Source organism: Chlamydotis macqueenii, chromosome 6, assembly GCF_036417535.1.
Source record: "Chlamydotis macqueenii isolate bChlMac1 chromosome 6, bChlMac1.mat, whole genome shotgun sequence".
NCBI classification, from domain to species: domain Eukaryota; kingdom Metazoa; phylum Chordata; class Aves; order Otidiformes; family Otididae; genus Chlamydotis; species Chlamydotis macqueenii.
In genome coordinates, this window is record NC_141561.1 from 17,143,762 (window position 1) to 17,158,744 (window position 14,983).

General features: G+C 41.2%; 1 protein-coding gene across 2 annotated transcripts in view; it reads right to left on the minus strand.

Moving 5' to 3' along the window:
- USP37 (ubiquitin specific peptidase 37) overlaps positions 1 to 14,962 on the minus strand; it is a 36,519-nt gene extending 21,557 nt beyond the window's left edge. Inside the window, exons 1-12 of one of the 2 annotated variants that reach the window (XM_086751076.1) lie at positions 14,864 to 14,962; positions 13,824 to 14,031; positions 10,067 to 10,238; positions 9,429 to 9,529; positions 7,984 to 8,165; positions 7,543 to 7,617; positions 6,863 to 6,960; positions 4,398 to 4,482; positions 3,316 to 3,477; positions 2,709 to 2,840; positions 503 to 626; positions 42 to 247 (exon numbers count right to left, since the gene is read on the minus strand). In XM_086751076.1, coding sequence (XP_086607202.1) covers positions 42 to 247; positions 503 to 626; positions 2,709 to 2,840; positions 3,316 to 3,477; positions 4,398 to 4,482; positions 6,863 to 6,960; positions 7,543 to 7,617; positions 7,984 to 8,165; positions 9,429 to 9,529; positions 10,067 to 10,238; positions 13,824 to 13,979 — 1,493 coding nt within the window. In that variant the 5' untranslated portion in view covers positions 13,980 to 14,031; positions 14,864 to 14,962. The remainder of the gene's footprint in view (positions 1 to 41; positions 248 to 502; positions 627 to 2,708; positions 2,841 to 3,315; positions 3,478 to 4,397; positions 4,483 to 6,862; positions 6,961 to 7,542; positions 7,618 to 7,983; positions 8,166 to 9,428; positions 9,530 to 10,066; positions 10,239 to 13,823; positions 14,032 to 14,863) is intronic. The other variant, XM_086751077.1, reaches the window with a different exon arrangement.
- Positions 14,963 to 14,983: the final 21 nt, after the last annotated feature.

Below are 14,983 nucleotides of genomic sequence, written 5' to 3' on the forward strand. Positions count from 1 at the left end.
CTTTTAAGGTCAGTACAAGAAAAGCTCTCAAGGATACTTACATTTTGCAACTGATTGAATGCTGAACCTCAAACTCTAAGTTACTGATAACTGGACAAGTATAAACTTTGGTGGCTGAGAGGTCATCAGACGCTCGTCCGGGTGAGTTATCCTCATTAGGGACTGGCTCACTCTTCCAAGTTTTGTTTAACTTTTCCATGTCTTCCTTCAGCTGATCCAGACACTGGCTCAAGAACTCATGTGCATCCTGGAAATGGAGTAAACATCAAAGTGATTTTGTACAACTTCATTCAGTGTCTTTCTCTCAAACACACACAGACTGGGGAAATTATGCTTTAGTTCATTGCATTCAGCAATACTAAGACAGTTCTGCTCTAACAAACATCAAGCAATTGCTGTCATTCAATCTAAAGCTCAAGTCAGAGCTGAAGCTTGACAGTTCAAGGTAGTCTAAACACTGCATAAAATACACATAATTGTTTCTAGACAATATAGTACTTACGTTCTGCATGTACCCAGAAAATCTCTCTGCAGTAGCTGAAATAGCACTTTTCACCTTCTTGAGCAGCTCTTTCTTAACCTCGGGGCTGCAGACATCCTTTTTAGCAAGGAGATGGGCAAAACGCCTGCAGAAGCCAATGGAATGAAACACTGAGTGGCTTTCCAGGACTTTAAAGAAACAAAATAAAACTCATGATACCTCATTTTAAGAGTCTCTAAAAGCTTTTTTCCTGTGATAAGTGGTTCCTGTGATAAGTGGTTTATGGGTTCTGTATGAAAATAGCTCATACATAATTAACCTTTTCCATTTCAAGTACTTTGAGATGTCATTTGAAGCCATCATTAGAACAGGACCCAAATGAACAGAAAAACTCCACAATCTCTTAAGATAAAGAGAAGAGTCTTATAAAGTTCTATAAACTTATTTCTGCTACATCTTTTACAATAAGAAAAAGAAACCACAATGCCTTTTGAAAACATTTGTACTGACAGGAGAAATGAAATCACATGGCACCAAAATAAGCAACATAAAATCATTAAATTCAACTTGCATGGTCAGACTGGTTTCTACTTTTTTATTTTTAAATTTCCACTCAGTTTCAAGCCTTAATTCTTTTGTCAGTATAACATTACAACACAGTAGAAAAAAGATGTAACAAAAAGATCCATGAGAAGTTCCTTGGATTGAGCTACATATAGTGTTACTGGTAACTCTGTTGAAAAACTGCTGAAATTGACTCCTCCTTTGCCTCTCAGTTATTGCGACTTAGTTATCTTTTACAACCGCTTTACAATTTCACAGGAAGTACACATCCAATATATTCCAACAGTATATATATACACACACAACAGTTTCGGTCATAGTCTATACACAGGAAGATGCTGGGAAGGTATCATGTTCTATGACATGCACCCTCTCCCAGAAGAAAAAAAAAAAAAAAAAAAAAAAAGGGGGCGGGGGGGGGAAGAGAAAGACAGAAGAGACTTGCGCAATCCGCTCTCACCCCAAACCAACAACTAATACTCAGTTACCCAAAGAATCTGACCAGTTTACCACAGCTCAATAAGTTTCTTCCATTCTGCTGAGCTACAGTAACAGTGTGTGCTCTCCTAACCCTCTACAACTGCTCTGTGAAACATCTTAGGAAACACTCCTTTTTCACCACAAAGCACTTGATAGGCAACTGCTTTTCAACCAGAAAAACATTCATCATGTGAGAGCAAGTGCCCAACCCAAACCAAGAGAAGCCAGAGTAGGTGCTACTGAGTATCAACGCTGACTTGTTCTACTTAGGCACAGGATCACACACTGCGCTCCATCAGAGGCTCTACAGCACAAGCTTTACCCACAGTTTACTATTAGGTATATGGGGCACAAGCTTCAGAGGTCTTTCTACAAAAAATTAGGGAAAGGACATTTCAAGAGGCATGTGGAACAACCTCTGGTCTCAAGTAGTATAGGAAGAGCTCAAGAAGACATAGGAAAAATAGAGATGACCCCAAAAGATGCAAAACTCTGTGAAATGGAAACAGAAATGGTTCTGACAATCCTAAATCTTGTTGAGTGAGAGAAAAGAAATGAAGTACACAAAAGCATATATAATAAAAATACCAAATGGTAGAGTGTGGTACATAGAGCAAAGTGTAGTTTGTCTTTCTGATATACACACAACAGAATCTGAATAGCACAGGAATGCAAAACTTCAAAGTGAAAAGAGTTTTACATATTACAGAAGCCTTTGGGGTTTCTTGACTGAACTGAGAGTTCAGCTAAAGTCAGAAAAAGTTTAAGTATGCAGAACTCGAACACTCTCCACAGCCACTAGACGAAGGATATTTTCTAACCAAGTATATGTCCTCACATATCAGGTGAAATTAGTGACCAGCTTAAACGCTAGCTGGTAATGTTTTAAAAAGCAGTTACTCTGAATATATTTATTTTGCAGTTTCTTGCATTTTCTTCTGAAGCATTTCACTCTGCCACTAGAAATACAGTAGAAGACATAAAAGACTGCTGGTATCTCAGCATTGCCATTTTTAAGAGCCTACTTCCTATTTCCAAAGTAAAACTCCAAAATACAGAGAGCTCTAGGATTTATTTTATTATCTACACATGCAAATTACCCTCTACAGAGCTGCTTCAGTACTACAAAACTAGATTCTCAGTAATGAAAGAGAAAATATTCTTCCCAGAAAGTGAATTTTACCTGATAAGTGCATTGAGTGGAATTTTTTTCCATGGGATACCCTGCTTGAGCAAATCATTAGCAAAAGACTGAATTGAAAACAAGGACTGTAGAATGGCATTCATATAGCAGGTGTTTCCCAAGTTTGAAAATCTGAAAAAAAAAACCAAAACCCGAGATTGAACACGGTATATATGTCAACATGGAAACATGCCAGTGTTAAACACGGCACTACTAACATGTAGGACATTCACCCCAGCCACTCCCCGCACTTTCTTACTGGAGTTGTCCTCCAGCCCTTCAGACTAAACTGAAAACTCATGGGAGGTGGCATTTATCAGGAAAGCACCCATGAGTTGCTACATCAAAATTTTAAAAAATGTGTATGTACACAAGATAGAGAAATGAATCATGAAAGGAATATGAATTACCTGAAGTTATTATATCTCTAGCATTTTCAGGAAGTGAATTTAAGAACACATATCTTCTAAACTAGAAAAAAGTGTTCCCTGTCTCAGTGTTCATGAATTTCAGGATTTTTTTTTCTTTTTAATTAAATAATCAGAACAAGAATGTGCATGTTCTGATGATCAAAGTGTGCATGCTAGATAATGAAAATTAAATTTACCCTTGTAATTGTTGTTGAGGATGGGTGGAAAGGGGCACTCGGGGTTTGTTCCACCCTGTATAATCTTGATTAGATCTCATTTTTTTAACAGAAAGTGGAGCAGGCTGAGAAAGAAATCCTAGGCTTCTTTTGGCTGAAGGGGTCTGGCTGGATACACTAGATCTGAAAACGTAAGAGGACAAGAAGTGTAAGATTTCTAATGCTCTTCCTTAAACACCTACAGTTCATGACACTGGAATTGTATCGCTACAGAAGACAAAGACTGGTAAAGCCATACAAGATAACTGGCATGTATCATAACGCAAAAGAGGTACGAGAGAGAACTTATTTCCAGAGCACTTAAATACTTTGCTTTGTCAAATTTCCTTGTATTCACAGGTGTGCATGCAGTGTAACTAAGGCTTTTGTCTTTAAGATAATTTAACAATTGCCCACACTGTATGACAAGAGGAAGAACGATTATGTAGCATGAGATCACCACTCCTAAGATACGCTTAAAATTCACATCTGGGCCAGAGTCTTCATTTTCAGCCTCTTGTTCTTGTAACCTAATCACTCTGGACCTCAGTCCCTCCTATGTAGCATGGACAATGCTTCTTTTCTTCCTTGATATTGATTCTCATCCATCTAGGGCAGAGACCGACAGTCTGATTGCACATCTAACACAGAAGAATCCCAACCTCAGCAGGATTCAGTACTACTAAAATACTGTTATTAAAATATAGAGTTTTGTGCCATTTATCTACTTGTAAAAATGAAGCAAGGATTCAGTCTAAAGTTCCAGAGTCGATATATCATCTGAACCATGTAGAGTTCAGGTTATTATCTGGATCAGTCATTCAGAATGACTAACAGACTTGAGTGATTTTAGAAAGTCTACTGCAAGCAGTAGCTGGAGTTTGTAGATGTAACTAGCCACACTGCATACCTAGATTGCACTCCCAGGGGAAAACAAAAAGTACATATATGCACATACTATGTGTATAAGCTATATACCACATGAGAAACACACAGGAAACTGAAGATCCTAATTCCTGGGAAAGAACTGTCATTTACAGTTCATGCTAGAGAATCAGTCCTACCTGTCCAGGGTGGAATTGCCAGTGGCGTACTCTTTTGACGAGGACCGACTACCATAAAAGGATGATGACTGCAGTGGTAAAATACCTTGAAAAATAGGAAGAGAAGCAGGTCATTTTCTTCCAGGTAACTCAGCTATTTATATGATATACAACTGGCTTAAATTTAGTCCGAAAGCTTAAACATCTTCAAATACTGTTTTCCAGAATTGATTGTGAAAGTACTAATACACACACTTAGAAGTACTAACACAAATAATAAGTAAATAGACTGGAGCTCTGGAGTTTTAATTTCATTTAATACCATAATCTCCATCAAATCCAAATTGCAACACAAAATATCAAAATTCATTGAATTCATTGAATGGTCTCAACTATCTGAAAGATAATAAATATCCACCTCTTGTTCAAATACACAAGATACACCTAACAGAAAACTCAGTAACGATTTCCAATACAGTGCTCTCAAAATTCAAGGTAAATATGCAGAACTGAAAACAGTTTTTCTTCTCACTCCAAATTCCACAGTAAACTACTATAAGTTTGGGCCAAAAGTATGACTGTTTCATTGTTCTGCTATCACTGTGTCAGATCCTGAGACTCTAATGCCTCAGATGGCGTCACATAAAAAAATCCCATGCTCTCAAGAGTTAAAAAGCATCTATTACGGTGAATCACAGCGTAACTTAGGTTGGATAATGAATAAACATTCGCTTCTATCCTGGCCTGAAGTGATTTGAGCCACGCAGCTCTGAAAAATGCAGCTATATGAAGAAAGTTCACAATACTGTTACCTGAACTTGCAGGTATACACTGACAGGTTCTGATTTTAACTCTAAAGAGCAAACCATATTTTCATTCAGAGATAAACATTCACCTTACTGGCTCCTCCAGCAACACACTCGCGCCATCAGAGCTGCATTTAAAAAAGAATGCATTCAGCAGCATTCCCCATAAAACCAAGATTTTGAATGCATTTCCCTTTATGGGGAAAGAGGCTCAGTATAACTGAAGAATGGTGCTGCTTATTAGCTTATGTATAAATTGTCGATATTTCTATACTGTCTATAAAATCTTGCCACACACCAGTATCCAACAGAACTTTGGTACAAACAGAACAAAAGTCCTGCCCTCAAAGAGTCCTGCCCTCCACGTTTTGGGAAGAGATAAGGAAGCAAAAGCAAAGAGTACACATTCTCAGCACAAAAACAGCCTACAAAGGAGAGCCTCAAAAACAAATGAGAAAGAGAGAAAAAAAAAGGAAATCCTTAGATGTTCACAAGAATCTCCTCTCAAGGGGAAAGGCAGCTTGGAGCAAAGTTTGAAGCTGCTTGTTGAATTTTCAAACAAGCCAGCATGCGGGCTGGAATCAGCACCTAAGTATAAAGGTCAAGGTCACACTACGGCAGGATAGGCTTTGAACATGAAGGCAAGTTGTTTGCATCTCATAAATGGCTCTGTAGGAAGCAAGAAAGTTAGTGGCACAAGGAAATCAGATTAGAAAAATAATCTCTGCCGCAACTTTCTAAACCAGTATCAAAGGGGTAAAAAATCATACCAGTCAAAGCCAGGTATTGAGTGCACCCTCAGCAAGCTTGCAGATGACACCATCCAGAGGGACCCGGACAACCTTGAGAGGTGGGCCCATGTGAACCTCATGAGGTTCAAAAAGGCCAAGTGCAAGGTCCTGCACCTGGATCGGGGCAACCCCCAGTATCAATACAGGCTGGGGCATGAAGGCATTGAGTGCAGCTGCGCCGAGAAAGACCTCGGGGTACTGGTGGATGAAAAGCTGGATGTAAGCCGGAAATGCGCGCTTGCAGTGCAGAAGGCCAACTGTATCCTGGGCTGCATCAAAAGAAGTGTGGCCAGCAGGGCAAGGGAGGTGATTCTGCCCCTCCATTCTGCTCTTGTGAGACCCCACCTCAAGTACTGCATCCAGCTCTGGAGCCTTCAGCACAGGAAATACATGGAGCTGTTGGAGTGGGTCCAGAGGAAGACCACAAAAATGATCAGAGGGCTGGAGAACCTCTCCTACGAGGACAGGCTGAGAGACTGGGGGTTGTTCAGCCTGGAGAAGGGAAGACTGGGGAGACCTTATAGCAGCCTTCCAGTACTTAAAGGGGCCTTATAAGAAAGATGTGGAGCAACTTTTTAACAGGGTCTGTTGTGATAGGACAAGAGGTAACGTTTTTAAACTAAAAGAGGGTAGATTTACACTAGGTGTAAGGAAGAATTTTTTTACAATGAGAATGGTGAAGCACTGGCACAGGTTGCCCAGAGAGGTGGTGGATGCCCCACCCCGGGAAACATTCAAGGCCAGGTTGGACAAGGCTCTGAGCAACCTGCTCTGGTTGGAGATGTCCCTGCTCCTTGCAGGAGGATTGGACTAGATGGCCTTTAAAGGTCTCTTCCAGCCCGAACTATTCTCTGAACATTTGGCTTTACTTTTTTCTTTTCTTTTTTACCTGATGTCCTATTTTCCTCTGCCTGCTTCAGATTCAGCTGTTTCTCTCTGCTACTGTTTAAGTACTTCCATGCTGGATCACTCAAGGCTTTATTATTCCTACAGATAAACAAGAGTGTAAGTCAGTGCAGTTATAGAAGATACAGAATAGTCCTGCTTGATATTTACAACTTGTTTTAAAGCATTTCTCTATCACCTTTAATACTTGACTATGGAACAGTTAAATTTTACTCACAGATAAGTTTAAACAAGTAATTAAAACAAGCCTTCCTACTTATGATTAAATGTGATTTGAAACACACAGAGCTTATTCTCCAAATGGCAATTTTCCTTTAGGAATTTTGTTTTGAAAAGGGTCAAAGCAAGTTAAATAAAAGTAGGTACCTATTGCTGTACATGTACAATACATATGACAATCTGGAATAAACTGATGAGAGAAAGATGACAAAAAATTTGCATGTGCCAGTTCCTGCAAATCAACTGCTAGAGCAGGTTGTATTTCCCTCATTAATCCTGAATGCAAACTCCATCTCAAGCACTCAGTCTGTTCACAAGTTGACGAGCAGCTGCTCTGTACCATTTTGCTGAGACAGAAAATACCCAAGCATTCTTTTCAGAAAAATTCACCTTCACAAATGAACAAAGAGTTTAAATCAGAAATCAGAAACAATGGTTACTTACGTTGAAGAATCGTTCTCTTTGGGATAATCTTCGCTCATTTCTGAACCAGGTGGTTGTGTTCTTTTCCTCTTTTCACTGATGACAGAAAATTTTTGAAGTGGTCATTTTTTCAGAAAGTAAATGATCCTGTTCCAACTGAACAGAACTCCTCAAGGCTTTCTGTGCATTTTGCACCTATCTTCCACAATCTCCACTTTTAAAACATAGCATACAGAGTAGAATTTGGTCTGCCCAACTCTTAAGTTGTTCATAAAGCTCTAGTGCCAGTGCCAGTACCAGCCAGAGGCTAGAAAAGCACATATTAACATTCTGTTAAAAGCAACAGCAAAACCAGAGGAACAAAAGTATTCCCATCTTACTTCTAGGTGTACTTAGTTCCACCTGCAGCTCTATAAAGAGCTAAATCTTAACAATATCATAATAAGAGGATAACACTCCTACCGACTCTCCAACAAGCCTGTTCTGTGAGGCACTGCTGATGCTGGAGATGCTGAAATGTTGACCCTGCTGCTAGGTGTTCCACTTCCAGCTGAACTCTTAACAGATGCTCTCGCTGGGGTACCCAGCACCTTGCGAAAAGGATTTTCTTCCTTACTTTCGACAGCCACTCTTTTGGGAGGACTCTGCAAAACCGAAGTGGAGGGGGGCAGGGAGACAACCGAAACAGTGAAAAACAGTACTATCTTTAGTCTAAACTAGCGTTTACACCACTGTTTTACTTGCTACAGTGTAGCATCCAAAAGCAGAAAAATGCTACTTGTAATAGATTAAGAGCACTTAACACTAATTAGACATAGGTAAAATTTTTACTGTATCGCTGTAAGTCATAAACATGAAACTCTACTGCAGTAACCAACTTCCCTTCTCATTTTCTAACGCCAAGTCAGTTGAACTTTAATTTTTAAAATCTCCTTTACATATTTTGACATTAAAAAATCCAAGGCATGATTCCTAACTATCCCCAGATCAATCCTGGGTGGTATTAAAAAAGGAAAAAAAAAAAAAAGTATTAAAACTCACACAATTAGACCAGTGTCCTGACAGCTTTGAGCCAAGCAAGTGCCACATGTAATGCAACGGAAACAGCTAACAGTTGGTAGATGAAGGAACGTTGGTCAATTTTAGACTTTAAAACTAAACATGCCTAATCTTACCACTGTATACACAGTCTTAGAGTTTTTACTGTGAGATTGCCTTTAAGCAACACGTAAAATTTGTTTTGGGACAATGTCAAAAATATTGTCCCTCAGGGTGGCAATACAAGTATATTCACAGAGACAACAATGTAAATTGAAGTCATCAGATACACCATTAAATCTGTGTTATCCAGGGAGAAAAGGAAGAACAAAAGTATTTTGAAAGAAAACTACTTTTGGGGAAAAGTCTGCAAAATTTACACAAAAATCTGAGCAGAATGATAAAAATTCAGTAACTTTATGATGATACAAAACTGGGCGAGCAGCTTTTCAATATACACATTTGGCTGAAGCTGCTAAACTCATTAAGACCTGTACTGACTATAACATGTTCAGCTGCTATGTAAGGCGTTCAGTAAAACAGCAATATTCAGAACTATGTGAGAAGCAAGTCTTAATCACGTACTTTCCCTCTGTTTCTGCTGCCTCTCTGCCTGACTGATAGCTTAGCATGAGCATGTTCAGTCTTCCACAGTCAGACATTGACCTTTCTTATTCATAGGGAATACATGCCTCCTCACAAGCAAGACACACTGTGGCCAACCACCCATCTATTGCAAGCCCTCTTGATTACAAAGCCTTTGGATGCAAAAGAAGTATTTACCGTGCTATTACAACATACAACAAAAGAATGAGAGGAGGAAACAAATTAAATTAGAGGAGCAGAAAAATTTGAACATTTAAACAAACCTGGTTCTCCATGTAAGAGAATTGCCTGTTAGCTTCCTTCTGTGTGGTCCTGCTGCCCAGTACACCTCCAAAGCTGCCAGATCCCTGAGAGGGTTTCCCAGCTGACAGGAAAAGAACACAACATTTGATGTGACTGTCATTTAACTGATTGGCGTTCTTATTCGTAAGATGTTATTTAGCTGGAGTTTGGAAGGGCCACACTAGTTTCGTGCCAATAGACAGTACAATATTCTGAGTGCACAGACATTAGCACATGTTTATGAAAATCTCTTACATTGGTCATTTACTCAGTTGGCAGAAAAGTTCCTATCCTTAAAAAGAACAAAATAACAGGAAAAATAAAGAGGAAAGAGACTATACATATGTGATAAACAGACGGGAGTTTTTCAAATACCAACAAACAACATAAACAATTCCTACATGTTTAATCTCTGCTTATTGCCCAGCACGACAAAGGTACATTATGAGAAAGGTATGTAACAAAAACTGGATTTCAAGGCCAGAAAGAAGCATTTATACAAATGCAAAGAAAGTCAGTAATATGAGGAGGACAAAACAGCTAAAGATGAAAAAAAGAAAACACACCACCAACCCCTCTCCAAACTGTTATTAACACGATTTACAACAACTGCACTTACCAGTATGAACTCTGTCTTGATGGACTGCATCCAAATACATCCGCATTTCATTTGCATCTTTAAATGGTACCTTATCAATTGTCAGGAAGCTGGCATCCTTTAGTGTCAGCATCAGGCAGCAGAGTTTTCTACCATTTGGTCGTAAGGTCACAGTTTTAATGTTATGGCTTAGCTGAAAACAAGAAAGCGACTGTAAACATAAACCCATTTTTAAAAGGCCAAACTACTTACAAATTCAAACAAAACACTTCAGATGGAGCAGGGAGAAGTATTTCAGTGCAAGTGCTTCTTACCCTGTCTATTTCAAGCAAACATTAAGCCTCACAGAACTAATGCAATTAGTGATCTTGGTAGCTGACAGAAGTGAAAAGACAGCATCACTATGGCTCAACAGTCTCTATATTCCTGGACAAGCTTTCTGAAACTTGCCTTGCTATTGAGTGCGACATTTTTGAACGTAAAGGAATAAGAGCTTCATAAAGTCCCATTTAGTTGTCTGAAACTTCTACATCAAATTTGAAACATAATTTAAGATGGGGAAAGTTTTAAATTCTAAGTACAAACTTCTATTCACTTTAGCTCTCAGGGAAGACAGATTTGACATACCTTACAAAATTTGGTTAGGGAATAAGCCAATAAGAAACATGCTTAGTCCACATGCAACATTATAACGATTAAGTGGTGTCAAAACTTTCAGGGTTACGGTCAAGCACAAGAATAACTTTAATAAGAATTTGTGCTCCCTAATAGTGCCACTGCTACTTTATTATACCAATACCTAATTGTTACTTCATGCTAAGTCACCTATAAGAACCGGCTGTTCAGTAAAGGCTCTACTATCCACACAGGTTGAGGGTAACTCCTAGAGCAGAGGAAGCAAAAGACTATCTCACATCTGCAGCTGCATGGAAGTTTGACAACACATAGCTAAGCATATTCTCATTTTCAATTCCCTGGTCCTTTTTTGCTAAATTCTTCATTTTGCTGACACTTCTTTAGCCTTGCCCAAGATCAGGAACTAGCTACACAATGACCTCCACACGCCAGTATATTGCTATACTCAACGCTTCACACAGGACTGGAAACGACAGCCAAGGTCATTAGGCACTGCACAAGAGGGAGCAAAACACTGCCCATCAGATTGGAGTCTTCTCCCAGTTTGGCCTGACCTGCATACTGCCACACTACCCATCTAAATAACGATGTTGAATTAACAGACGTGAACACTAATTACACGGTAACGTCAAAGTTTTGCTATACATTGCTCTAGAATCTGTCTTGTTTCCGTCAAATTATACACAAGTTGAAAAATAACAATCATTCACAATTTTTATTTAAGTTTGTCCACGTATATAAAAGACTGAGACAGTACAAGGCACCCATGTCCATCAGTGAGATTTCTTTTTTTCCATGCAGATCTCTAGCTTCTTGGAAAGCCTATCTAGACACAAGAGCAGTTTATGAGAGAGGCTGGAAAACCGCCTCTATCAGAAACTAAGGGTTTATTTTGCTGGGAAAATTACACTTCTAAAATACTTTGTGCTCAATCCTTGTGTTTTGAGTTTGTTTTTTGTTTTTTGGTTTTTTTTTAAGGAGTGGGTTTTTTTTAAATAGCAGCCAAAAATGTCTTCAAACGTCAAAGAATGGAAAAAGGGGCTCCAGATTTTTCAGCCTCTCTTACAACACCAAGCCCAGTGCAAAGGGATTACAGTTACTTTACCATCTCATTGCAAAACAACCTATTTCAACTCAAAATGCTACCGTAGGAGGGCTCCATCCATACCCTCTATGCACCTGTTACAACCCAGTCAGTGTCACAAAGCCTTGGGTGGCAAGGGTAAATGAAATAGTTCTCTTAGTCCACATTTAGGATAACTTAGTCAAAGCTTTGAAACTTCCATAAAACATATCACCTGACACAAGAAATTTGATGACACAGCAGTCACTGCAGAAAGAAATATAAGCCTGGATTCATTTAGATTCATTTAAATGCTCTATTACAGAGAAATAAAAAAGGTGGGGAAATTGCCCACAATTCTCTCAGAGCAACTTGTCAAAAAAAAAAAAAAAGAAAAGAAAAAAAAAAGAAAAAAAAAAGAAAAAGAGAATGTTACTTCTAAAGCAGAAGTATCAGGTATTTGTCACACCTGAAGCGGCACATAAGAGCATGGTGACAGGCTGAGGCCAGCTCACACAAACTACACGTAAGCACAAGCCCGCAGTGCAAGGGGTGAGCAGCTCTCCCTGCCTGCTGCTCGCTGCCACCAACGCTCTTGTGCTGGTGTCTGTGTTGCTTCAAGATGAACAGGACCAGAAAGCAGACCCCACTGAAAAATAACCACCATCCAAACAAAAATAATTGGTCTAAAGATGTGTCTGCTCATGTCCTACTCCTCCTTCGCTGTAGTCCTAGATGCGCACAGCGCTGTATCGCCTCCTTCACCAGATCTTGCATTTGGTCCCTTTCACAAGGTGCCTTTCACTTGAAAATCTTCCACCAAGCTCACAGAGAGATCTGCGGAGGGCTAGAGCCAGTAGATGTGAGAGACTGGGAGCAAAACCTTCCCCTTTAGGCCATCCTTAGCTGTTCTATGGAACCACAATTCAAGTAATTGTCATGCCACGTTAACCCTCACCTAGGCAGCACCCAGGGAAGGTATGAGGGGAAGAAGAGACCACTCTTCTAGGAAGCAACATGGTCCAACGCTGGATTAAATCAAACGTGCAGTGACAGCATCATGCATGAGAAAGAAGACAATTATTTTAAGTCTACAGTAACAGAGGTATGAACTATCCACAGCTAAGGATTTTCTCATGCCTTGATTCCAAGACAACATAGGCTGACAGATTCTTTGCCGAGACTTTTCAGCACACTAAGGCAGCAAAATCTGATCTTTCAAAAATAAAGTGAACTTTTTTCACCAAACTCGCACGCAGAAATAAACGTCCCAGAGAAAGGTCTGGTGAACACTACTGATGAAAACCAACTGTGGCACAAAAAAGCAGAAGCCAAGATCTAGATCATTTTAGGCTGTTATAAAGTTGTTAAATAAGACAGGATTTTTTTTTCTTCCAAGTGGGCTTACATCCTCTACATATTTTTAAATGAGACAGAACTTTCTTACAGAAAAACACACTCCTTCACATCCTTTTGGTTTGGTGCATTTTGCACAACAAAAACCTAAGAAGACTGAGCTGAAAACAACTATAGAATTTTAAAAAAGGCAATTTAGGCTGAATATTGCAAGAGAATCTTTAACAGTGAGGAAGCTACTTTGTCCGGTATATTTAAAACCTAAAACTGCAACGATTGCTGTTCAGCGGAGTCTTGTATGAACAAGCAGAAGGCTACAAGCCTATTAACATCGTTACTCTTCAGCTGGGAAAACTGCTAGCACAAAGCATTCAGGATCTTCACCTCCACATTCTGCAAACGCACCAGTAACAAAAAGGTCACATGTTCCAAAAATCTGAACACATAAGCCATGATTCTATACATTTTGGTAATTTTTCTCTACTTTTTGGTTCTTCCCATTCAGCCATATGCTCGATGACAACCTCAGCAGATCCTTTAACAATACACGTGAATAATTTACAGGAGAGTCATACAAAGGGATTAGTGTTCAGGAAACGGAGGAACAAGCAGCAGTGACAGAGGGAAGTTTGCGTGACACTTGATAGCCTTGAAGAGGACAGCTGTTCACAAAAGAGCACAATCCATGCACCGCTCAAACAAAAGCCTTAGTATTTGGTGTACCTGAAACGTCTTTGGAATTCCTCCAACATTGTAGTGAACCACCAGACTCACTTTGTTGTCCTTCTCCACAATTTCAAAGCTCCCTTCTTTCCATTTTGTAATCCCAGTCTGCATGCTGCGCATCCGGACAGGTCCGTGCACCTTTAGCGGAGCCATGCCTTCTCACGGAAAAGAGCTAACAAGAGCAAGCGTACTCCACCTTTAAAACCTGTTAAAAAGGATAAACTTGTAACTAGGCACGCCATAGAATCCCCGCAGAAAGACAGAAGCGCGGCTTAAAGTTTCTGTAGAAGTTCGGCAGAACTGTTTTGCCGGCGTTTTTGAACACAGTGAAGGAAGTTAGGCACAAGCGAAGGAAACTTAGATCAGTAAAATCCCTCCTAGTCTGAGCAGCAATGCGCTGATTCCTCACTGTGGAAAAGCGAGCAGACCCAATCCAGACACAGAAGTTCCTGCAAATCCTTAAAGCAACTTGAATGGATTCAAGGAAAAAAAAAAAAAAAAAAAAAAAGTGCCTGAAGGAAGTCGGTCAGAGATGGAAACCGAAGTTTCGGAGGAAGCCTGAGAGGGCAGAGGAGCTCGTTTCTGGCGGGACCTGAGGCACGGTCACCGGGAGCGGCCCGGCGGGGCTCCCCGGGGCGGCGGTGCCCCCCCGCACCCCGCCCGGGAAAGCCCAGCGCTACGAGAAACACCCCCCGCACCGCCGCGGGCTCCCGGCCGGCACGGCGGGGCGTATTTTAAACAAAAACCCGAGGAAATGAATGAAGCGGCCCCTGCGCGCAGCCCGGGAGCCGCCGCCGAGCAGAGTCCCCCCCCCCCCCCCGCGCTCAGGAGCCCCCGCCGCTCCCAGCCCCGGCCCCTCTCCCCCCTCGCCGCCCGCCCCCGGCAGGGAGACACGGGGTGAGAGCAGCGCCCGCCGCCCCGCCGCCCCACGGCTGCCCCGGCCCGGGCTGCTCTGAGGGGAGGCGCCGGGCGGGGGGGGGGGGCACCCGGCCGGGCTCCGCAGGGGGTGGGGGTGGGGGGGGGCCAAGGCCCGGTACCTGCGTCCCGGAGCGTCGCCGGTGCCGCTGTGGGGGGGGGCTGAGGCCCGAGGGGGGGGGGGAGGGGGAAGGGGAGGGGGCGGCGGCAGCGGATGGCGGGAACCGGCCACCAGCGCGAGA